Source organism: Bradysia coprophila, unplaced genomic scaffold (assembly GCF_014529535.1).
Source record: "Bradysia coprophila strain Holo2 unplaced genomic scaffold, BU_Bcop_v1 contig_232, whole genome shotgun sequence".
Classification (NCBI taxonomy): Eukaryota; Metazoa; Arthropoda; class Insecta; order Diptera; family Sciaridae; genus Bradysia; species Bradysia coprophila.
The window spans coordinates 6,409,713-6,431,895 of NW_023503493.1; the positions used below are offsets into that span (position 1 = coordinate 6,409,713).

Sequence of the window (22,183 nt, forward strand, 5' to 3'; positions counted from 1 at the left end):
CGAAATCACAAGAAATTTTCTAAATGCAAAATTTGTGTTAACATCAAGGTGCTTCGGTGTCTGTGACGGATGCATCGGGACGGCCATACGGTGGATTCGTAAACGGTAGCATGGCGTCAATGAATACGACGCTAACGAGTGTATCGAATGGATCGACGGTGGATGGTTCGGTGACACGGTCACCACTACGGTCGAGTCTGAAAAAACCGAAACCAAAAGACGGCCTGGGCATACAAAATCCGGGCTATTCGGGATCATCACAATCGCCTACAATGAACCGGAATGGAAGCATGAAGAAAGTGCGCATACAGACTCACAGTACGGAAGTGTGAATGGACTGGGACAAGTGATTGTTTTTAGCGGCAAAACGAGAACGGTTAAAGAGGGAAAGTGTATTAGGAGTGTTGAGTGTGTGACAGATAAAGTTGACTTTTTCTTCGGTCTTCCAAACGACATTTTATTGATGCGACATTGAACTGTATATTTAAGGAACTCAGTACAAAATGTGTACATAATAGGAAGCAGTCGAAACTGACAAATAGTTTTTAGGTAAATGAAATTTAAATGGGGAAAGCTCTCCATAAACTCTCCGAAGGCTATTCTATCGAAGCTCTTCCACGCCTTGAGCCGCTTAACACTTCAGTGCAATGCGATGGAAATTTTCGCCTTTCCTCAATTAAGTGCTGACGTCGAAAAAACTCCATCAAAAGCATGATCGAGTGTCTTACATCACAGAATTATTTACGAGCCGTAAAGGGATCACACAACGAAAGACGACAGATCACACAATAAGTTGATTTTGTTCAACGAACTTGTCCAGCAAACGATTCCTTTGTATTCGATTCCGTCAAATTGAAAATCCCCAACCAGACTGGTTTTCAGCTGACATTATACCATGCATGCATACCATATTCACAAATGATCGATCGAAGGAAAATACCGAGTAGCTTCTAGTAACCAGGATCCATTAAATCATTAAATCTGTTACTTCTGCTGTGTAACAGTGTTTCATGCAAAATCTCTTACTTCATTTGTTTTGATACTCGTTTCGCTTAAAGCATACCACCAGTGACGCATTCATGTTCATTTTGGCAGTCTTTTTCGATAACAGATGTGATGATAGACTTTTACGGTTAATACAGTTCGACTCTATGCTTCAAAGTCTGTCAATTTCTGTAGAAAAATTTCATTTTTTTTTCGACTTTCTTCTGGTCTTTTTTCAAACCATTCATAATACCAGTTGGGGTGATAACGAACCATTTGGTGAATTGGAGTGGTACCTTCTTTAGCTGGAGAGCGCCTTGGAGAATTCCGATTAAACACCTGAAAAATTATCTTATAATGGATGTAACAACGACCAGGGAGCTGGAAACTAAGAATCTTTGATCAATGTATCTACTTCTTCAGAAGCAGTCTACCGCAACTCACATATATCTATCGATGAGCGTCAAAGGCAAAGAGTATTTCAACAACCCTAAATGTGTTTAGAGTCATAAAATTACGCCAAGTTGTAGACCGATGCCCCATACGACAATTAAGTCGATTATATACCCACAGCTTGAAACCTATGCCATATTATTACATACCCGATACGAATAGTTATTTGTTTACCGAGTGGAGAAAATAGGACATTCCAACTGTTTGCAGACAGGGCGAAGCGAGTATTGTAATTTCGGTCGAGTTGGAATTTCCTATGTCTCATAGAGGTGAACACAACGTTGTTCATGCGTGCGTGTTGTGTTTTTCCGTTTTTCGCCACCAAACGAAAACATTGATTCGCCATCGACACAAAGTGACAGTTCGAATGAAAAAAGTTTTACTTCATATCTAGGACCCGAAAAGTCTTTGTCGCACTTTTTCTCCGTCCAATTTGAAAAATACTATTCATACCACGGACTAAAAGTCTTTTTAGCGTATTCGATTCCAGAACTCGCCTTCGGCTCTGTCTGGAAACTTCTTACACGCTAAAAAAGACTTTTCCTTTACTAGGGAGGGAAAATGGACTTTCCGCCCCTATGGAAAAGTCTTTCCTTTCTTCGTAAAGGAAAACGTCATACTACACTCGGGAAATGATTTGATATTTCGTATCACGATGAGTAAAAGTACCTCGGGCTAAAGCCCCCGAATACTCGAAATATCAAATTCTTCCCTTGTATAGTAATATACTATAAGTCCTAGGTACGAAATGTACTATTTTCACCCCATGGGAGAGAAAGTGCTGCACTTTTCTCACTAGAAATGTCATTTGACCATATCTCGGCCGTCACACATCGTAGAAAATCAAAAATGGTTGGCAAATTGAAGGTTGGTAAATTGAAGAATGAAAATAAAATAAATCAAATTTTAATGGAAAGACCTGACGTGTCTGACGGGACGGCTTATCTAAGGACCCTACTAGGGCTCATAACACAAACTCGTGAATAACAAATGGCTGATGTACAATCTAATCGTAATCTGTCATATGTTTCAAGACTTTCGAGGGACTTGAAGTGTCGTTCGGCACCAGTCTATCAGTTCAATAAATCGTCGAAAAACAAACGTTTCCAGGCCTATAAAAGGTGGCAATATGTGAGAGTGTAAATATTATGTAATGTTAGACAAGGAATTAGTTATTATTCTGAATAAAAACGAAGAGGAAAATCTACATAGTCACTAAGAACTTAACAAAAAAAATGAAAATGAGAAAACTCCAATTCCGTCCGAAAATCTAATCATTTTTTTTAATTAAATTATGTTGAAGGAAAATTAAGTTTCTCTAAACAAATTAGTTTAATTATATTTAACAAGAAACCATGTTTAGAATTTGCTGGAATTAGATGGAAAAGAATCTGTATTGAAGTTACATTATTGACGTTGTATTTGAAAATTAATTTAAAAATTTGAATTAGGCTAAGTGTTAACATGGAAGCCACACCATAAACAACATCTCATCAACAAATATTTTTTTTTTGTTTGTTTCATTATGATAAAATATATTTTGTTTTAAGTGCAACAACCTTTTAAGGACTGTGATTTCATTTAAAATGAATATTTGTTTTTCTTTATTCATAATTTATGTTTAAATATAAATAAAGTTTAAAACAAAACCGAAAGAGAAAAGAGAAAAGAATTTTATTAAAAGAGACCTTCTTCTTATTAAATGCAAACAGATTTTTTTTATAATGAGTGTCCACGTTTATTTTGGACGATAATATGTTAAGTGCGTGCGAGTGGACATAAAATGGACATGCTGATAAGTATAAAAAATAGTTACTTATGCAACTCAGTGATAAATGCATTTTTAGACTCTCGTGTGCCTAAAAAAGCACTTATCATCGAGTTCCATACAACGTTTTTATCAACAACGAAAGTTTTACTTTTCGGAACTGAGTTGAATAAATTGTACTTTATTGTGAATCTCTCAAAGGCAGCAATTTTATGTTTGTGTCTGTGGTTGGATGTTCATAAACATAAACAGGCTCTGGAACGGAGACACTAAATTTTAATTATTAAGTTTTTACAAAAAAATTATTTGATTTTGTTTAAAATTTTCAAAGTTTTATTCAACCTTTATTTAGTAGCTGAAGTTAATTAACAATTTACGATATAAATATCTATTCTATAAGAAGAACAAAGTTATTAGAGAGATATACGGCGCGAGCTGATTCTTGAATTTGAAACCGAAATGGAAATTTAATTGGTTAGAGTTTAAATGAATTTATAAAAGAAAATAAATGTCAAAAATATCATCTAAAAATAAGAAATCGTTTTTTTACTTACATTCGACCACGGCCTAAATCATCTTCAAAGTCAAATTATCTCTTTATACTTCTTCTTTCGATGTAGAAGTACAGCTAAGCCAAACAAATTCGTGTCTAAGTTTGCTTCAATTCTTTCACCACTCACGCAATAACAACGTCCAGACTATATGACTATTAAACGTGTATTCGCCTAGTCGGTTGGCCTGTAGAGGTGCCACATTTTTTTATATTACTTCATTCTCTGCGTCCTATTTTCATGTGAACCAACTTCACATTTGTCATTACTGCAGAAATGTCACAGCAGTGAAGTTGGTTCACATGAAAATAAGCGCAGTGACAGCAGTAATTTTATGACAGAATGTACTAAAATATGGGAAAACTCTATTACATTTCTTCTTAGTTTCTAAACATCATTATCGAATGGGCAGTTTGTTTGTATGAAGGTAAAACAGCTGAAGTAAAGTTATTAGATACAAATTTGGTTGACTCGAACTGTATTTTCAACGAAAACCATGCTCATCGTTTGGCTAACAGACAAGTGTCCCATGACATCTTGAATCGCTCACCAGTCCAATCCACTCACCTCACGACGAGGTAAATATAACTATGTACTTTCTGAAAGCAATGTATTTTCTGGAACCTGGAAGTCGTACTTGACTTCATAATGTTGCTCTGAGTTATTAAATAGTCATTTACATGAAAAGGGATAAAAAGTTGAAAAGTCCAGCTTTTGTGAGTTTTTGTGCCGAGGTCAACAAAAACACGAAAACTTGACTTTCGCTTTTATTCCGAATTTTGTAATGGATTTTGCATAACAAGGGGCGAAAGTAAAAAAAATCAAACGTGTGAAGTTTGCAGCCCGCGCCGCAGGCAAGGGCGGCAATCACACGATTTGAATTTTTTTACTTTTGCCCCGAGTGATGCATACTATTTTTTATGCCAAATACTGCGTAAGATTTGTATTTTCGGTCCGAAACAAAACATAATTTTAATTAAACTGTTGAGTTATGAACAAAATTTTCTGTAGAAACACCAAAATGCCGAAAAGCGCGGGGGTCCAGGGGGCGGCAGCCCCCTGGTATAAAAATAAAAACAATTTAACAAATGAAATTACTGTAAACATACATTCACTTGCTCACAAAACATTTGGCTATCGTCAACACAACACTACACTCAATGCGTACTTTCAATCAAGTGAACATGTGTTTTCGAGACATATGAGGACCGAAAGTAAAATGATGACAGTGACATTTACTTTCGGCCCGCAAATACGCAAGCCCACGGGGCGAAAGTAAAATGATGACAGTGACATTTACTTTCGGCCCAAGGCCTGAATTTTTTTACTTTCGGTCACCATTTGAGGACCGAAAATACAAACTTTCGCAGTATTTGGCATAAAATAGTTATTTGTGTATCTGTTTTGGACGATTGTTTTTAGGCAATTTCGCGAGTTGTAGCCCGAACGAAGTGAGGGCTACATGCGAAAGTGCCTAAAATCAATCGTCCAAAACAGATACTCAAAAAATTTTTCATGTAAGGGGTCGAAAACCCGAGAAAAATCTCGAAACTCCCTCATTTTCGGCCCCGACACATGAAAAATACTATTACATGCTGCGATTTCCTAGGCAAATTCTTTTGTTTTCTCTGGTAATATAATAAGCCATTTTCGTCGCTAGGGAAATCAAAATCATGTAAAAATTTACAGCTCTGAACAAGAACTCCTTACGTAGGTTACGACCACAAAAGAAAGAAAAAGAAAATCGACAGACACTATCTAGCATCTGCTTTCTTGTTCCACTGATTACTGATTAACTCTCTTTTTATCCGATTAATTTCTTAAGAAAATACTGTGCCAATGTCTTACTATACGATGGTAGCATAGAGTAAGTCTTTTGATTTCCCCCATTTCCCCTTACGAGACAAGTCCTGCGTTTCCTTACCAGAAAATATTCTTTTAAAATTTTCCTCAGCTCAATCTCCTATCTGTTTTTTTGAAAGCAGTTAGGTAATGTACCTCCATTGCGCATAGTTCCAAGTTCCAATAAGGATTCTTTTGAAAAACAGAAGGCCGAAATCGGACGCATTTTCTATTGGAATTTTTTATATGTGCCCAGTAAGGTAGTCGACCCGAGAGCCAAAAACCAATTTAATAAAAATTCTTCGAAGCTTGTGTGGCTAGTGTGAGGTGATCCAAAAACCGAAAACTTGCATTTTTCTTACAAAAATTTCTCCAGTTACACGAGCCGTGTGAGGTGTCATTAGAAAGGTAATTGCATGTACTTCCAGGGCAAATAGGGTCTTATTGGTTTGAAATCCATCTACACTTAGACACTAGCCACATATGTGCACAAGCTCCGAAGAATTTTTTTGAAAGTGGTTTTTGGCTCCCGGGTCGAACACATATAAAAATTCCAATAGAAAATGCGTCCGATTTCGGTCTTCTGTTTTTCAGGAAAATCTCTCTCGCGTCAAAACGAAGTTTGTTTGCTGGAGAGGGTTTTGATAGTTCATGTACATACTACAGGTTAGGTCAAAAATTGAGAAGATGCAGAGAAATGATAACAGAGAAATCTTGCGCAAGACACCGATTTTACTAACAGACTGAGATGCGAACCAGGAACTAAGAAAGGTACTTCTTAAACAATCAACTAAATTCTGTAAAATCATCAAATTAGATCGAATTTCTCGAATTTCTTTTGTTTTAGTCATTAAATAACACTCGAATCATGGTTTTACAGGGACAGTTCCCGTTCACTACAGACTATATGATCGATTTAGTCCAATGCATCGCTAGTAAGTATTGATTGAAGACAAAAACAATTTTTTTGACACATTGACAGTTTGAGGTTCGGTTCAACCTTTTTCCTTATTATTTAATGAAACCAAATAAGAACCGACCGGAAAATGTTCAAATCCGTAATAAAACCAATCAACAGTGCAGTCCGCAGTAGTATAAGTAGCAATTTGGCAAGCGTTCAATGTGTTCAATATCATCGAAAACCTCGTTGGCTGCCGCAAGCTAAAAGTAAAATATTCCGCGTTCCCGAACGACGAAAACAAGATGAAGATGAAAAGGCCGAGCTACAGCGACTACATAACAGCTACAAGTGAGTTCCGTTCAATGGGCATGTGTTGCGGTTCGATTGTTGACCGACTTTGTTTTGTTGAATCATTTCTAGAACGCAGGTGAAAGCCGTTCGGTTGTACCTTATCGAAGAGATTAAACTGAAAAAAGCCTCATCAACGGCTGATCATGTTGTGATTACGCCCGAAGAAGAGGCCGCTGACATGCAACATTGTATTGAATTGAACAACGCATGGAACGCAAGCATTGCTGAATTACGAAACAAGCGGCTGGAGCAGCAGATGATCGAACGACAGGAAGTCATATTGCAACAATTGGAATTGAAACGGGAACGAGAAGAAGAGGAAAGACGGGCAGCCGAAGAAGTGGTTCGATTGGAAAAGGTTCGTTATTTGATTCGGCTCCACCTCTTGGGTATGATGCTCTAACGTTGATTTTCTTGTGTTGAAATGTAGGAACGCTCCAAAACGTACATTCTGAGGGAGGACTTGGACCAAGCGATCGAATATGCACTAGCCCATCCAGTCGACTACAATTTTGCATTAAATCTAAATGGTGACATCTTCAACGGCCGTGTGAGTACAGACAACACCAAAAACACATTGGCAACCGCCACCAATTGAACGCGCGCAGCACACATAGATTCTGTTCGGGATTGTATGACGTTGATAGTTCGAAGTAGAAGAAATGATTGGAATCGATAAAGTTTTTGCTTTTATTATACAAAAAATTGCTTAAAAAGAAACAACAAAAATGTTTTGAAAACGTCTGTCGCCGTTCCATTCCTCTCACACAAGGAACACAGTTTGTGCTACGATTTGTCCGCCAGCATGTATTCCCAATCGGGAATGGCATTTAGTTTAGCTTTGATTTGTCCTAAATTAATTAAATTACCGCTACGTTCAGTTCGATTGGTTGTCACCGACATGGCTTCCTGTGAAGAGGAAGAAAAAATTGAATCAATCGGATGTCCGCTTCTAGATAGGGAAGACAAGATGTATCAGTTGCTGGCGACTAGGTTCTTAAAATAAAACAGGTTCAGACTCTAATGAGAGCACCAACACAAAACGTCCTCTTCTAAGTCGATGGAGGAGTCACTAGAAGTTTTTGCTGCCACTGCTTTCGTCATGAACTCAAAGAAGTCATACCCTCTTCTTTCAGAACCTAGGCTATTGATGCATGGATTTCTAGCGGAGGTTGAACTTTGATTCAGCGTTGGGTTAAGCTCATTGCAACACAGTCATTTGTTCAACTAGGGAAAAAAGTTGGAAATTGCATTTCGGAGGTGTTGTCACCAGAGATAATGCAATTTCCAAGTTTTTTTCCCGATGTTGGTACACATAACGTTGTAAATAGTTATTTGTTTACCGAGGGGATAAAATGGGAAATTCCAACCAGAGCGATTTTGTTGCAATTTGGCTCGACTTGGAAATTCCTATTTCTTCCAGAGGTGAGCACAACGTTTTTCACGAAACAACGATTCTTCATAACATTTTCCAAAACATAACCAAAGTGACAGTTCGAGTCAGAAAAGTTCTATTTTCTTCCACTTTTCTGCTCTTTTCTCACTAGAAATGTCAATCGACCAGTCGTCAAGAAATCAAAATTTTCTCATTGAGTGGAATAAATAGGGCAACTCGCGCATAAAACAGTTATTTGATCAACGAGGGAAGAAAAGTTGGAAATTACATTTGTAGGGTGTTGTTTGTCACAAGTCACCAGATATAATGCAATTTACAACCCAGACAAACACAACGTTTTTCACTACAGAGGCTTCCGAAGTTTCAGCGGAGGGGAGAAAATGACAATTTTCTCACCTGCGTTGTGAAAAATTTGTAAAGTGTCTCTACTAGGCGAGGAAACGGAATTAACAATTTTATATTTGCGAAGAGCTCGGCAGAAAGATATTTCTACCTGATGGTCCCAACTTGTAGTCCCGATTTGTGAAAGATGACGAGAGCTTGTGAAGCCAAATTTAACGGCAAATCGGAGAAAACGGATGCATGAATGTGTTCATCGCTACAGTTTCCAACACTTTCCCAACTCAGTTAAAACGTCACCACTTCACATACCTGTAATAAGCCCGGATCCATTCCTAAGTCTATGTCAAAACGAGTCTGCCCAATAATCAGCTTGGATTTGCCCGATTTGTACCTAACTATTTTTCCTATCAGACCTTCGTTCATTTGCTTCACCGTACAGTACCGAGACGACTGGAAAAAGAAGCGAAATTAAAATTCGGCTCGAAACATCCATTGCTGCAAAGTCTTATTACCGGGTCTGGTGATGAACTACGTTCTTGATCCGCTGAATCGGCAGGTTCTTCGTCGGGTCCTTCGCCTGGCAGTGAATCTGGTAACTGTGAACGAACGATTTGGACAATTAATAAACGCTTCCCTTGACGTACGTCATTGAACGGAAATTTACTTGCAATATGAACAACTGTGGTTGTGGTCGACCGAAAAATTCGTTCAAATTTTCGGGATATGCTAACGCTGAATGCTTATTATCGTTTTCCACTTTGACGGTCGGCAATTCCTTTTTAATTTCATCTAATGCCACCGGTGTGTAGTAATCACTAACCATAGGAACATCATCACAGTCTTCATCGAAATCGCCCAGAATTTCATTCAAACTTTTCTGCTCTTCTTCGGGATCGACTTTAATGTCACGTTTGACGATAGTCGGCCGGCGTAACGAGCTAACGCTGTCATTTTTCTCGCCCCTACCGTACACTACAAATTCGCACGAAAATTAACAAATCCAAATTACAGTCCGACAAGTTCAAGTCACCTGCAGACGATTTCCTCAGATGAGTTTCACCGGTTCCTTCCGAAAACAATCCCGATGTCTGTACCAACGAATTTTTCCCACCGCCTCGACCGCCACGTCCACCTCGATCGGCTTTACCTCGATCACCTCTACCTCGTCCTCGACCGCGAATCGTTGTGTCTCTGGACGTTTTCACTTCGCTGAAAAGACGAAACAACCCCGATTAAGGCGACCGATCAAATACTCGGCTGTGATTGAATTTCCTTACGCATTTCTGTTTCGCACAACATTTACGTTCGGTGCGTACACTCGCTTCGGGGTAGCAGTCGGTTTCGGTATTCGGACGGAGTTTAAGCTGCCTCCGAGGGTCAGATCTCGTGGCAACTTAAACGAACTTAACCTCTCTGTTTTGATCAGAGTTTCGTGATTTAAGTTGGCCCCTTGTTTGACTACAGTCGACGACGATGGTTTTCCGTTGTAAGCCATTATCGGCTGATGTGAACATTAAATTGTGAACTGGATGTCTTTGCTGCTCGATTGAATTTGGGAGTGGAATAGAGTGAAATGTTTTCCGTTTTTTTGTAAATGTCAAACAACTTGACGAAAAACTCTACTGAACGAAAAAATGTCAAAAGTGACAGAAGCGTTTTACCGAAGACTTATGTAGTGTGAGGAGTGTGAGCAACCAAAATTATGTATTTTGTAAGACGCAAAACATCTGCAGTAGGAAGAGTTGGATAACGAAAATGATTTTTATTGCTCTCATCAAATCAGGGCCTATTTTTGAGAATTTGATTCCTAAAAATTCCAAAAATTCCTTAAATTCCTACAAATTCCAAAAATTCTTAAAAATTCCTTAAAAATTCCCAAAATTCCTAAAATTTAGAAAATCTGAGTAAAAACATTCTATTTTCTGGATTTCTAATTAAACGTCTTCGAAAATTTAAAAAAATTAAATGAAAACAACATTTCAAATGAAATTTACTCAGATCATTTAAATTTTTTTGGTGGAACGCATTCAAATTTCGATTTTACGTCGTTTTCCAACGATCAATAATAGACTGTTAACTGGGAACTATAAAAAAATAAAGACGAATATTTTAAGATTAATATTTCGATTATAACTCAGAGTTCAAAATAATTCAACAATAACCAAGACGTTCACGAAAAAAAACATAGCTAACGCCGACCCGTACGAAACACCTATTCGTGTCAAAAGCCTCTAATGTGAAACTCTTCATTTCTCTCACTTCATTTTCTTCTCTGCTGAAAAACTATTCTCCCTTTACAATCACTTACATTATCCACTCTTTGCCTTGTTATCATATACAAATAAATTGCCGGAGGCAATATAGACAGCCCCGTACGAAGTCAACTTTCATAAATTCCTATTTTAACAGCTATATACCGCAATATTTACCTATATTTCACTATAAATAAACATTTCACAGAGGAATATGCTATTGTATAGCTCTATATACCTGTATATAGCTCAATATAGCTGAATATAGTTATATATAGATGTCCACATATGTGATACCTGAAACCCCACACACATAGCCAATTACCTCTCTGTTAACAAAAACTTTCTTAGTACCATTTTCCCCAATATATTTCACTTTTACTAAAATCCAATATGGCTGCCGGCAGCCATTTTATTAGGAGACCGGAAATAGTACAGACGCTTTACATTCGTTAATACCTTTCAAACAAAAAAAAATCATGAAATTCGGTCAAAATTTACTCGAGATATTGACAAAATACTCCACGTTCACTGTACGGCCGAGTAGCCAGATAAGAGCTCACTCCAAGAGACCTAGCTCACGCTCAGGAGAACATAATTTCATAAACTTTTTTTTCCCTGATTGGTACGGTCAATACCTATCAATACCTAAAAGAGACGAAATATGTTCAAATGTGGCCGACCTACAAGCTAAAACTGCTTGCTGCCCTGTGCCTGTTTCACACCAAGGGGTCAACTCACGAGTCGGTCATCCGATTTCCATAAACTTTTTTTTGTCGATCGGTATTGTAAATACCTTTTATTTGACGTATCACTGACAATAGTAGTGCTTCTATGTCTGGAGATATCGTCGAAAAACACTTAGGCACTTATTGGGCCCCAGCTCCTGAGAGGTCGATCCGAAATCACCCATCTTCGAACTTAGCCTGTCTTTTGACATTACCAAACGAGGAAAAAAAGAATTTTAGAAATCGGATGTGTTTTACTCAAGTTAGAGAACGGACAGACAGACAGACAGACAGACATTTTTTTTTCACTGATTTGGCATCTGTAGACAACCACAATAGGTTTCCCCTTACTCAGGGAGTCCAATTCGACGTGTTACAAACTATGCGTAAACCTATAAGACCCCAGTACTTCGTACGGGTCTAAAAATTCTTTGAAACCCAAAAAATTGCGAATTCATCGAAAACAAGACAAATGTTTACTCTTTTTTATGCTTGGCGTTCACAATAAAAAGAGAAATTAATTGTAAAGGCGCTGAAAACAACAATCGTCACTAATCTAAATTTCATTATCCCGATTTTGAAATTGTTACGAAAATACGGTATTGCACTTTGTAGTATATTGATTGGTTATACATAATATACCAAGTACTCTGTGAGCATAGCCGAATTGCAGCTTTCAACCAACGCACTTCAAGCAAAAGTGCTTCGAGTGACAGCTGCCAAATAGAGTACATTTTGTATGAAAATTTCTTCCAGAATTTTTTACAGTGCCAAAATTTGTTTGATACACTGTCCCGCTTCAGTACTCCACTTAGAGTACCACTCATGCTTGAAGTGCGTTGTTTCAACCCAAAAACAGCGAAATCTTCTCAAAAAAGGAAGAGAAATTGAAAAATATCTTTCCTAAGAACTACAAGCGAAGTGAGCATTCATTTTTGTATCAGATTCTAATCTAATTTAAAGTAATTAATATATTTATCACGATATATCGCTTGATATATCGATATTTAAAAAAAAGGAAGTGTTACTTGAAGTGTCAAAAAATATTTCGTTTACAAAAACCGTTTCAACTTGTGTACCATTTGAGGGGGAAACAACCTGAAATGCAACTTATTTACAACTCATTTGCAACTCCTTTTTCTTCTACCGACAATTCTTTTTTCCATAAACATTTAACATTTAACCAGCGTATCCATAGATTTTTGGTTATGACAGTAACGTAACATTTGATAGGCTTTTGTAACCTTTTTTTTTTATATAAATAACTCTTTATTCAAAAAAAAGAAAGAATCCTTATCGCTCCGGTTAATTTCTGAGTGGAGCACTATTTAACAACGAATTCGTCTTAAAAACATTCAACAAAAATCGTCTAAATTTTCCTTCAAATAAAATAGTCCAACTCATTCGTCTTAATTCAAGATCAAATCATTTGGTGTCAAATTCGTCTAAACAAAGTAGAATGACCAACGCACTTCAAGCAAAAGTGATCATAGTCGACAGCTGCCAAATATAGTACTATTTTCCATACAATAGACTGTTATGATCAGAGCGAGAAAACCGAAGACTAGTTATTATAACTTGTATTGGGGTACTTGTCAAAGTATTTGCTTCTCTTTCAACGTGGTACGTTGAGAGTGAGAGGACAGAAGACCAGTTTATTTTAACTTGCCTTGGGGTACTTGTCAAAATATCTTCTTCTCTTTCATCATAACACTCTATTGTTTTTTACCGTGTTCCACAGATGTCTGACAAACTGCCAAGCTTCAGTACCATATTTAGAGTACCACTCATGCTTGAAGTGCGTCCAAAAAAATAACGATAACAAAAACGTAATGAAAGAACCATTGTTTAAGGATGACGACCGGGCCTCACTATCTCAGTCGACCTTATACAATTATTTGTATATTAATACAAATGTGCCTATATAGTAGCTGATTTCGATGCAACAGCGGCATTAAATTGTAGGATGGCAGAAAAAGACAGAAGACCGAAAGCTAACTCGAAGGCAAAATCGCAAGAGTGGTTCAAAGGAGTGTTTAAAAAAGCATATCTACGTAAAACCATCGAACGTCAATCAAGAATTCAATTTTGACTTTCAAAACAAATATTGTATCTAAATTTCAGTCAGTTCAACTTTCTTTTTCGCTGAAGTAACTACCGTTTTTATTCATGCCACGTCACAGACCTAGTATATTACCACATAAATTGGTCATGAGCATCATTATCTCATGTTATACTTATTAGAGCGGAATCCAAACAAAGTTCTTCTATATTGACCTGATTTACAGTGCATTTGAAGTATGAACTTTATTAAATAACAAAATAATAAATTCCAAGATATCCCAAAAATTCCAAAAAAATTCCATAAATTCCTAAAAAAATTCTAAAATTCCTTAAATTACTGAAAAATTCCTAAAATTCCAAAAACACATTCTCAAAAATAGGCCCTGCATCAAATTAACATTCGTCTTATTTACATTCTCGATGAACAACAAGTTCAACTTCACTTGAATCCCTCCGACAATTTTCTCAAGTAGTCCTTTCGAACATCCATTTCGTCCGACGGGCGATTGTAAGGCAACCAAACGGGTTCGCCGACAAAGTATCGTTTTGCCACAATGTAATTGCTACTATCGAGCGTAAAGCGATGGTAAATACCACTCGGAATAACGATCATATCGCCGGCAACCACTTCAATCCGAATCCATCGATCACTTCCATCACGAACATCAAAATATCCACGTCCATCCACAACGAATCGTATCTCCTCGTCGGTGTGCAAATGTTCGGTGAAAAATGATTTCAGCTTATTGTCATAGTCGGCAAGGCATTCCTTTGAACAAACTATTTGATCTTCGTAATTGTATCCTCGGTCTTTGCGTATTTTGGCCAGCACTCCGTCTGCTTCGTACGTTTTGGCATTCAATAGGAAGAATTCCACTCCCGTCGAATTGAACAGCTCGTCAGTCGTCAGAAATGTTGGTGGGTCTAGATGGTTCTCCAGACGTTGATCGATAATATCGTTTGACATGTACCAAACACGAACCATTTTTTAAGCGAATTGAATGTTCCTTATTACTCCGAAATTTACTTTCTAATCTAATTTTTGATAAAAACAACTGTTGAACCTTGACTTCTCTGGTGATCAAGTGAAGAAACAGAAAGTCACTCCAGTTGTCACCAAATCCAGTGTTGACAGATTTCGTTGTGACGACATTGTAGACTTTGCGTCAATCTTGTTTGAAGTTAAAAGATGACGAATGTCAATGACATTCTATCTAGCATAACCGGCATAACCTTAGGTTCTCAATGAACAGGTTAAAACACTCAGGAAGGCAGCAACTAAATTTGACGCAATCAGTGGATTTTTCTCAGATAAAATTTTGAACACACAAAACGACGTTTTCTGAGAATCTAAACGTAAACCATTTCTCTCCAGGCTATAGATTAATATGACGAACGAGATTTGACGTTTAAACAAATATGAAAATCTGATTTGACATACTAAATAAAAATGTTCTTGATTCTTTTGAAAAAGGGCCTACTGAAATCGGACCCATTTTCCAGTGGACTTTTTAATGTGTACCTACCTAGAAAGGACTTCAACGTAAGAAGCCAAAACCACTTTCAAAAAAATTCTTCGAAGCTTGTGTGACTGGTGAAAGGTGATCAAAAACCGAAAACTTCCACTTTTCTTACAAAAATGTCTCCAGTTACACAGTCTCGTGAGGGATGTCATTAGATAGGTACACACAAAAGTACTATTGAGCCGAATAGGGACTTATTGGTTTTAAAATTCATCCACACTGAAATATGGGTAGTTAAAGTTTTCAACCGAAGACTTACAGAAATTTCTCGAGGTACACAAAACGTATCATTTGAAAGGTAATTGTATGTGCTTTTGGGCCAAATGGGATTTTATGGGGTTCCTATTTGGCCCTAAAGCACATAAAAATACCTTTCAAATGTGCGTTTTTGGTATTTTTGTACGTAATGATATTTCAATGGGAATTATTCTCGTTAGGATTGTGTTACATCCAGGAGAATAGGTTTGTTCCAAGTAACTTTAAACAGGCATTTTCACAGGCCGTACAAACACGATTTCATCCATAGAGATCGATTTTCATATAAATATTGATGAGAAGGCAACATAACCTCAACTTTCAGGTTGACGAAAATTGTAACGAAAACTTTACAAAGGAATTCGCTATGTTCATTCGCATTGTCAAAGTTCGTGTTTAATTGGAACAAACCTATTGGACTAATATCTGCCAGCACTGCACGACATCGGCGGCTCACAGAAATTTGACGAATAATTCTCTACACCCTCTGGTGACAGCTCTACTATATGTCTACTACTCTGTTAGTGTGACACAAAAGAATCTTGAATCTTGACGATCCAAGCAATTTCATCATTCAATTTAATTTTGAAAACGGAAAAGAAAATCAAACCAAAATGCCTAGACAAAATAATAGGCGTGGTGGTAATAGAATCTGGAACAATGACAATAGATACAACAACGGAGGAAACCAATTCGGAGGTAAATGATGGGGTCGCACGCATTGCACCAATTTCATTTCGTGTTTTCATTCAACGCCATTTTTTCTTGTAAAATTTTCCACGAAATTCTTTTCGCCAATTTTCAACGTCAATTTTCATCGCAGAGCACGATGATCGCGGTGAAAACACTGGAAATAAATTGCATCGTACAAAGAACACCCGCCGTGTCAGTTTCAAGCCGTCTGGTGCAGGAGGAACAGGAGGTCGTCAATTCAACAACAAACCACAAAAGAATCTAAATTTAGCAATACGAACCACACTAGATGATGATGATGACATGGTCGATTTTCCCAATGGCCTGAATCGTGATGGGAACGTAAGTCTTCCGCGGTCTTCTCATTTCCTTTTCTTACTCTTTGGACCAACGAAAATTTGTGTTTTGTTTTTCAGTATCACAGAAACCCGAATGCAAGACTTCGCCGACGTGGATCACCTGTACCTCGTACGGGCCACGGACCACCTGGAATGCGAAAATTAGTTAGTGGTACATCGGGCTGGTTTCTAGTAACCGTAAGTGCAGTGTTCTTGGGAAACATATTTTTTGTAGTGTGGAAGGCGTATGCGGCCCTCACGGCAATTTGTATAGAATTAAGGCTACTGAGTGTTCCTCTACTATGTCTTCAATTCCAATCCTTCCGTTCGCAGGTACCACATGGCCAGAAATACGATAAGGAGTACGTCCTGAAAGAGCTACAAACACTTGTAGCCCCGGAATCGCTCATACCACATTACGTCAAAGTGGAATCGTCGGCTCTCTGTTTTTATGTGGACGACATCAAAATCGCCCAGACGCTATTGCAAGGTGACCGTCGTATCACCTTACCGGACGGCTTTAAGATGATCATTCGTGTGCGGAACAATATACCGCAAGTGCAAATCGACGCAAATTTGAAGGAGAAAATGAAATTGGCAATGGCAAAACGATACACGGCTGCAACGAAGGCATTGGATCTGACGAAATTCCACACGGACGTCGATTTGAAAGATATATTTTGTGCACTGTTTAGGCCGACCATAATGTTGGCAGCGATTGACATAATCGCAGAGAACATACCCGATCTGGAAGCACTGGATTTGAGTGACAACAAAATACATTTGTTGGATCACCTGAAGTGTTTGGCCAAAAAATTGCCCTGCTTGAAAATCTTGCACATGGCCAATAATAAGGTGAGTCAGTCGGAGGATTTATCAAGAGAAATCGTCGATATAAACGTATCAATCATTGTCCCCTCCGCAGATAACATCGCCAAATTCATTGGACGCACTAAAAGAATGTCAACTGGTAGATTTGGTGCTGAAGGGAAATCCGTTAAGGGACCGACTGCGCGAGGAAACTGTCTACATCAGGTATCACTATTTTACCATACGTTTCGTTCGCGATTGTGGATGAATTTTGTGCATCGCACACACTTTGTGATTAAATTTTATTGTTGGAGAAACGACGTCAAGCGTGATTGTACACGGTGATTGAATTTCGTTTCCGGTTTCCAATTGCGTCGTTTCAATTCGAGGGAATTTATATCGTGCAAATATTAGAAAATTGTGTGGAGTGAATCTATGTAAATTGCAAGTCTCTGTAGACTGTTCCATCCTAACAAAATAAAAGTGCTGCGAAGGTATAGATGTAGCCAAGCCAGTGAAGTGGTTGTTTTTCATCCGATGATCGGAATCGGAGTTTAATTCTACGAAAATTCTTACTGGTTGTCGTTGTCTCCCTTCGGAAAAGTACTTTTATTTTGTTCGGTTTTGGGCCTCCACAAAAACCAAACTTCAAATTCACAACGAAATCCATCGAAGTACTGTAATTGATTTCACATAAGGCAGAGCTACATTAACCTATTCGGAATGACAATCTTGTCGCGATTTATAATCAAGGAATCTATTACATCCTTTGTTGAACGTAACACCTACAGTATTTGGCACACCAAAGTTTTGACCATACCCCAGAACATTGTTCATTTTTGACATTGATGTCGTTAACAGTTGATTAAGCCGTTCCTGAAAAGTTAAATAATTTACTGAAGTAAAAGGGAATTTATAGAAATTTAGGTCACAGACGCTACGGCCATTGATGTTAATGTGATAATAATGTAAAGCCAAAAATGTCCGCTTATGATTAGTAAAAGTGAAGACATTCGCCCAACTACACCGTTTAGCTCCCATTTTATATGCCATTTCGTTCAAACAATAGTAAAGAGGTGTAGTTTTCATTCTTTCTTAAACAAACTGTCGAGTAAATAGAGAGCATGCTACACTTGCTACTGGACAAAAAAAAATGGAGAGCTAAACAGTGTAGGTGCATGGAGGCCTTAAAAACCCGATTTCCTTTGTCAAAACTCTACTTTAGCAAGTCCTATCGCAGATAACGCGGATAGTTCTCCGCTCGGTCGTAATATATCTCAGTGGCTCCAAATTTTTAGAAGGTTCTCACGTCTGGGCTTATACATTTTTATGATGCGAATTGCGATGTGCCAAAAGTTGCTATATTTGTCCAGTTAAAATTTACCATTCTTTCGCTGTAATGTCGATTGTAGAATTAAGTGATAAAGTAAATTTTGCTATGTTCTCAGAGGTCAACTTTTCTATTGCATTTTCATTTACTGAATTGGAATTAAAAATGTTTTTTTTGCTCTAAAATGTATCATTCACTACGTGTATCATAACACATTTGATGATTAGAATAACCTCATATTTAATAGAACAACCGAAAATGGGTTGGTGAAAGTCTAATATATTATGACAAAGCACCTAGCATAGTTATAGAATATTGCAGATGTCAAATATTGCCTGTGTCAAACAGAATAATTTTTACTCTAATCACATGACCTTGAAACAGTGTAAAACAAATGAGACCACATGCTACACTGTCGTGACTACTCAATTTTGTTCTATGACTATGCCTGGTGTCCAGTCCACAGTATGCTGCAAATGTTTAAATTTATATTTTATAAAGAAAATTTTCTACCAGAAACATACGAGCCCCCATGTAGAACACTGACTGAATGTAATTTCAACAGAAAATGTTTTCCATTATGTGATTGTTTCCTATAAAAAAGTGGTGGCTGCCACCTAATCTTTTCTGTCGAAATGCACGTCAGTCAGTGCTGGTACAGTAAACCCTAAACTCGATGTCGATTGATTTTTCTTTTTAAATAAAAATACTTTGAAGTCACAAACTAAACGAAAATATTTGGATAAAAGCAAATTTAGCTTCGTGATGATGTAAAAAATAGATAATTTTGACGAATCAAATTGTAAACCAAAAAAGAGGAAAAAAACAAAAAAAAAATTTAAAAGAAAAAAAACAAACCAAAAAAACGAACCAAAGAAAAACTGCGAAAAAACCAGCACGCAGAAACTGTGTTCGAATCAAACTCATTTTGAACTGAACACTCAACCGAATAATTACGACGAATTTAATAGTCCACAATCTGCCCTCGATTCGTTTCAAACACAGCCGCTACATGATCAACCTATGTAAAACCAGCGATCACGTACTCAATCGAAGTACAATCCGACCAAATGCGACCAAAATGATCACAGTCAGCACCCTAAAAGTGTGACACAAAAACACTCGGTTGTTTGTAACCACGAGTGCCGAGTGCCTTTTTAGAGGTGTCTGTCAATAATGATCGGGTTCGGATAAATTTACATATTGTGTGTGGTTAATTGAATGCGTGCGTTGAGTATGTGTGAAAGAGAAAAAAGACAAAAAGGAAATGTGTAAACTGGGTGAAAGAGTGTAAGAGGAAATGTGAATTGAGCATTTTAAAGAGAAATCCCAAAAAAGCTGTGGATGTTGAAACGACTCCTGGCTTATTATGGATCGATCGGCCGGTGGACATTTAAGTCATTTCGTTTCTGTTCAAGATGAGTTGGATCGAATGAAAAGAGAATTCGAAAAAAAAGAAAAAAAAAGAAGAAAATAAAACGAAACATAAAAGAAAACAACAACAACAACTCTGATCAAACCCTGATTGTAAATCTATTTTTTATGTTGCTTCAAAATCATTACCATTGGTTCATTCGTCTGGACAGTGTCCAGTGGAAACTTCAAAGTATTTTTTGCAAAGAAATCAAATTTTACCTCCAGAAAATCATTGACAAACCGCTCCACTCTTATATGATAACAAAGTCCCTCGTCAGAACAACCCGATAAAATCAATACACCAAAATTACCAAATTTTCTTTCAACTAACCCATTCTTTCACAGCGAAATTCGGAAAAAGTTCCCAAAGCTGCTAAGATTGGTAAGAAAACGCTCTGCGACTAGTGTCTCCCTTTCGATCGCAACTAATTTCTCTCACCTGTTCAAATCAACTTTCAGGATTTCATCAATCTACCACCACCAATGGGCTTCGACATTCCCGACGAGATGAATATGCCGTCACCGAAGGCATCATACCTGTGCAATTACAGTGGTGCTGATATTGTTCGACAATTCCTCGAACAATATTTCATCATCTTCGATTCGGACAATCGACAGCCATTACTGGATGCATATCATGAACATGCCATGTTCTCATTAACGGCAACACATAGTTCGCAACAGGGTCAACGGTGAGTTAATCTTGGTGAGACTTTGAATCGTTTTATTTTACTGAGATTCCGTTTGTTTCCGTTCAAAGATTGGGGTCATACCTGCCGCACAATCGGAACATTCTAAGAATAAAAGATTACGAAGCCAGAGGTCGTCACCTGAAAAGCGGCCGATTGCCAGTGGTTTCGTTTTTATCTGAATTACCAGCTACACAACACGATCCCAACTCATTCGCTGTGGATTTGTCATTTTTTACGGTAAGTTACGTTCGATACAACCTTCCGTCACTTCGACACAGTTGTAATGCTAATGTTGACATTCTAGCCCAAATTGATGCTGCTTACGGTCACCGGACTGTATCGCGAACGATCCAAACCAACCGAAAACATCTGCTCATTTCAACGCATACTCGTCATTGTGCCATCGGGAAGCGGCTTTTGCATCAAAAACGAAATGCTGCACATAAACAATCCGACGATGGTTCAAATAAAGAGTGCATTCAAAACGACCGCTCCGTCGACACCAGCACCAACACCATCGATAGCAGCTCCAGCACCATCCACATCGGCACCATCGTCCACCGACGATGCGACTAAATTGCAAATGGTCCAATTAATGTCACAGCGAAGTAACATGAACTTGGAGTGGAGTGAAAAGTGAGTATTGTGTTGATTGTTGCCATGAGACCAGAAGTCCTTTTGCTTGTTCATTCCACCGAAATCGGTGACTATTGTTGGCAAAACGTTTTCACATATTTTCTCAGGTTTTTCCAAAATTTTCTGATTTTTTCCATAAATTTCACAAATTACGTTTTTCGACCAATTTGGGAAAATATGAACGAATCTGTGACAACCTTTGATACCTGATGATTGTCCGATTCTAAGAGATTATCAACGTTCTGTGATTGGCCCCCTCTCCACCTCCATTCCATTTACATCGCAATAATTTGTGTCATTTTCCCTCAATTTTACAGATGTCTGATTGAAACAAACTGGGACTTTGACCGAGCCGCATTCGTATTCACCGAATTGAATAACCAGCACAAGATACCGGCCGAGGCATTCGCAAAGTGAACCCGAAATATGTGTGTGTGGAGTGGAAGCGTGTCTGATGTTTTAGAGTAATTTTGAATTTTTAATTTTTTTTTTTGCTTTCATTACTTTTATTGTAACTGAAGTAAATAAATGAAAAAATCTTAATTTATAAAACCAAAACAAAAAAAAAGAAGAAAAAATTGAACTTCAGCGTTCCGGGTGTGGTTTCTATTTTGTGTAAATAGATTAATTTGAATAGATTTTAATGGACTGAATATGATAAAATCGGTTGTTCTGGCGAATTGTGCCCTTGTCTTGTATACATTTAGTTAATTTGCTTTCTTCCTGTTTTCTATTTAAAACAATTAACAGAGATATCACACTGACAATTTTGTGTGCTGTCCAATCGAATATATATTTAAATACCTATTTTACCTCCCCATCACAATGTAATTAAATCGTCATCAACAACCGAACTAT

General features: G+C 37.7%; 5 protein-coding genes and 1 long non-coding RNA gene across 9 annotated transcripts in view; 3 read left to right on the top strand and 3 right to left on the bottom strand.

Moving 5' to 3' along the window:
- Window positions 1-1,593, top strand: part of LOC119076117 — a 38,934-nt gene extending 37,341 nt beyond the window's left edge. For all 4 annotated transcript variants that reach the window (XM_037182782.1, XM_037182779.1, XM_037182780.1 and 1 more), the window contains exon 7: window positions 49-1,593. In XM_037182782.1, the coding sequence (XP_037038677.1) occupies window positions 49-332 (284 nt within the window). In that variant the 3' untranslated portion in view covers window positions 333-1,593. The remainder of the gene's footprint in view (window positions 1-48) is intronic.
- Window positions 1,594-6,553: 4,960 nt separating this feature from the next.
- Window positions 6,554-7,570, top strand: LOC119076147 (probable 28S ribosomal protein S26, mitochondrial). The gene is made up of 3 exons (XM_037182829.1): window positions 6,554-6,847; window positions 6,920-7,208; window positions 7,281-7,570. Exons 1-3 carry the CDS (start codon window positions 6,645-6,647, stop codon window positions 7,446-7,448), a joined length of 660 nt encoding a protein of 219 aa, XP_037038724.1. The 5' UTR covers window positions 6,554-6,644; the 3' UTR covers window positions 7,449-7,570.
- On the bottom strand, window positions 7,523-10,207 carry LOC119076105 (DNA-directed RNA polymerase III subunit RPC4). Its single transcript, XM_037182765.1, has 6 exons — window positions 9,866-10,207; window positions 9,619-9,797; window positions 9,253-9,560; window positions 9,101-9,184; window positions 8,898-9,038; window positions 7,523-7,759 (listed from the first exon to the last, which is right to left on the bottom strand). Exons 1-6 carry the CDS (start codon window positions 10,081-10,083, stop codon window positions 7,637-7,639), a joined length of 1,053 nt encoding a protein of 350 aa, XP_037038660.1. The 5' UTR covers window positions 10,084-10,207; the 3' UTR covers window positions 7,523-7,636.
- A 3,805-nt stretch (window positions 10,208-14,012) lies between these two features.
- Window positions 14,013-14,738, bottom strand: LOC119076153 (1,2-dihydroxy-3-keto-5-methylthiopentene dioxygenase). The gene has a single exon (XM_037182837.1). The coding sequence runs from the start codon at window positions 14,615-14,617 to the stop codon at window positions 14,072-14,074; it is 546 nt and encodes a 181-aa protein (XP_037038732.1). The 5' UTR covers window positions 14,618-14,738; the 3' UTR covers window positions 14,013-14,071.
- A 1,176-nt stretch (window positions 14,739-15,914) lies between these two features.
- Window positions 15,915-22,183, top strand: LOC119076039 (nuclear RNA export factor 1). The gene is made up of 10 exons (XM_037182662.1): window positions 15,915-16,109; window positions 16,234-16,445; window positions 16,520-16,639; window positions 16,775-17,296; window positions 17,367-17,476; window positions 20,343-20,379; window positions 20,457-20,689; window positions 20,758-20,926; window positions 20,994-21,325; window positions 21,643-22,183. The coding sequence occupies exons 1-10, from the start codon at window positions 16,025-16,027 to the stop codon at window positions 21,740-21,742; spliced, it is 1,920 nt and encodes a 639-aa protein (XP_037038557.1). The 5' UTR covers window positions 15,915-16,024; the 3' UTR covers window positions 21,743-22,183.
- LOC119076201 lies at window positions 16,238-16,841 on the bottom strand. The gene is made up of 2 exons (XR_005087570.1): window positions 16,728-16,841; window positions 16,238-16,696 (listed from the first exon to the last, which is right to left on the bottom strand). It is a non-coding gene; the product is annotated as an uncharacterized LOC119076201 (long non-coding RNA).

Coding starts and splice junctions, on each gene's coding strand:
- LOC119076147 (XM_037182829.1), top strand. CDS start 6,645: ATGTTCAAATCCGTAATAAAACCAATCAACAGTGCAGTCCGCAGTAGT. Junction 6,848..6,919: donor CGACTACATAACAGCTACAA/GTGAGTTCCGTT, acceptor AATCATTTCTAG/AACGCAGGTGAAAGCCGTTC. Junction 7,209..7,280: donor AAGTGGTTCGATTGGAAAAG/GTTCGTTATTTG, acceptor GTTGAAATGTAG/GAACGCTCCAAAACGTACAT.
- LOC119076105 (XM_037182765.1), bottom strand. CDS start 10,083: ATGGCTTACAACGGAAAACCATCGTCGTCGACTGTAGTCAAACAAGGG. Junction 9,798..9,865: donor GTTGTGCGAAACAGAAATGC/GTAAGGAAATTC, acceptor TCGTCTTTTCAG/CGAAGTGAAAACGTCCAGAG. Junction 7,760..8,897: donor TGGATCCGGGCTTATTACAG/GTATGTGAAGTG, acceptor TCCTCTTCACAG/GAAGCCATGTCGGTGACAAC.
- LOC119076153 (XM_037182837.1), bottom strand. CDS start 14,617: ATGGTTCGTGTTTGGTACATGTCAAACGATATTATCGATCAACGTCTG.
- LOC119076039 (XM_037182662.1), top strand. CDS start 16,025: ATGCCTAGACAAAATAATAGGCGTGGTGGTAATAGAATCTGGAACAAT. Junction 16,110..16,233: donor CGGAGGAAACCAATTCGGAG/GTAAATGATGGG, acceptor TTTTCATCGCAG/AGCACGATGATCGCGGTGAA. Junction 17,297..17,366: donor TGCACATGGCCAATAATAAG/GTGAGTCAGTCG, acceptor TCCCCTCCGCAG/ATAACATCGCCAAATTCATT.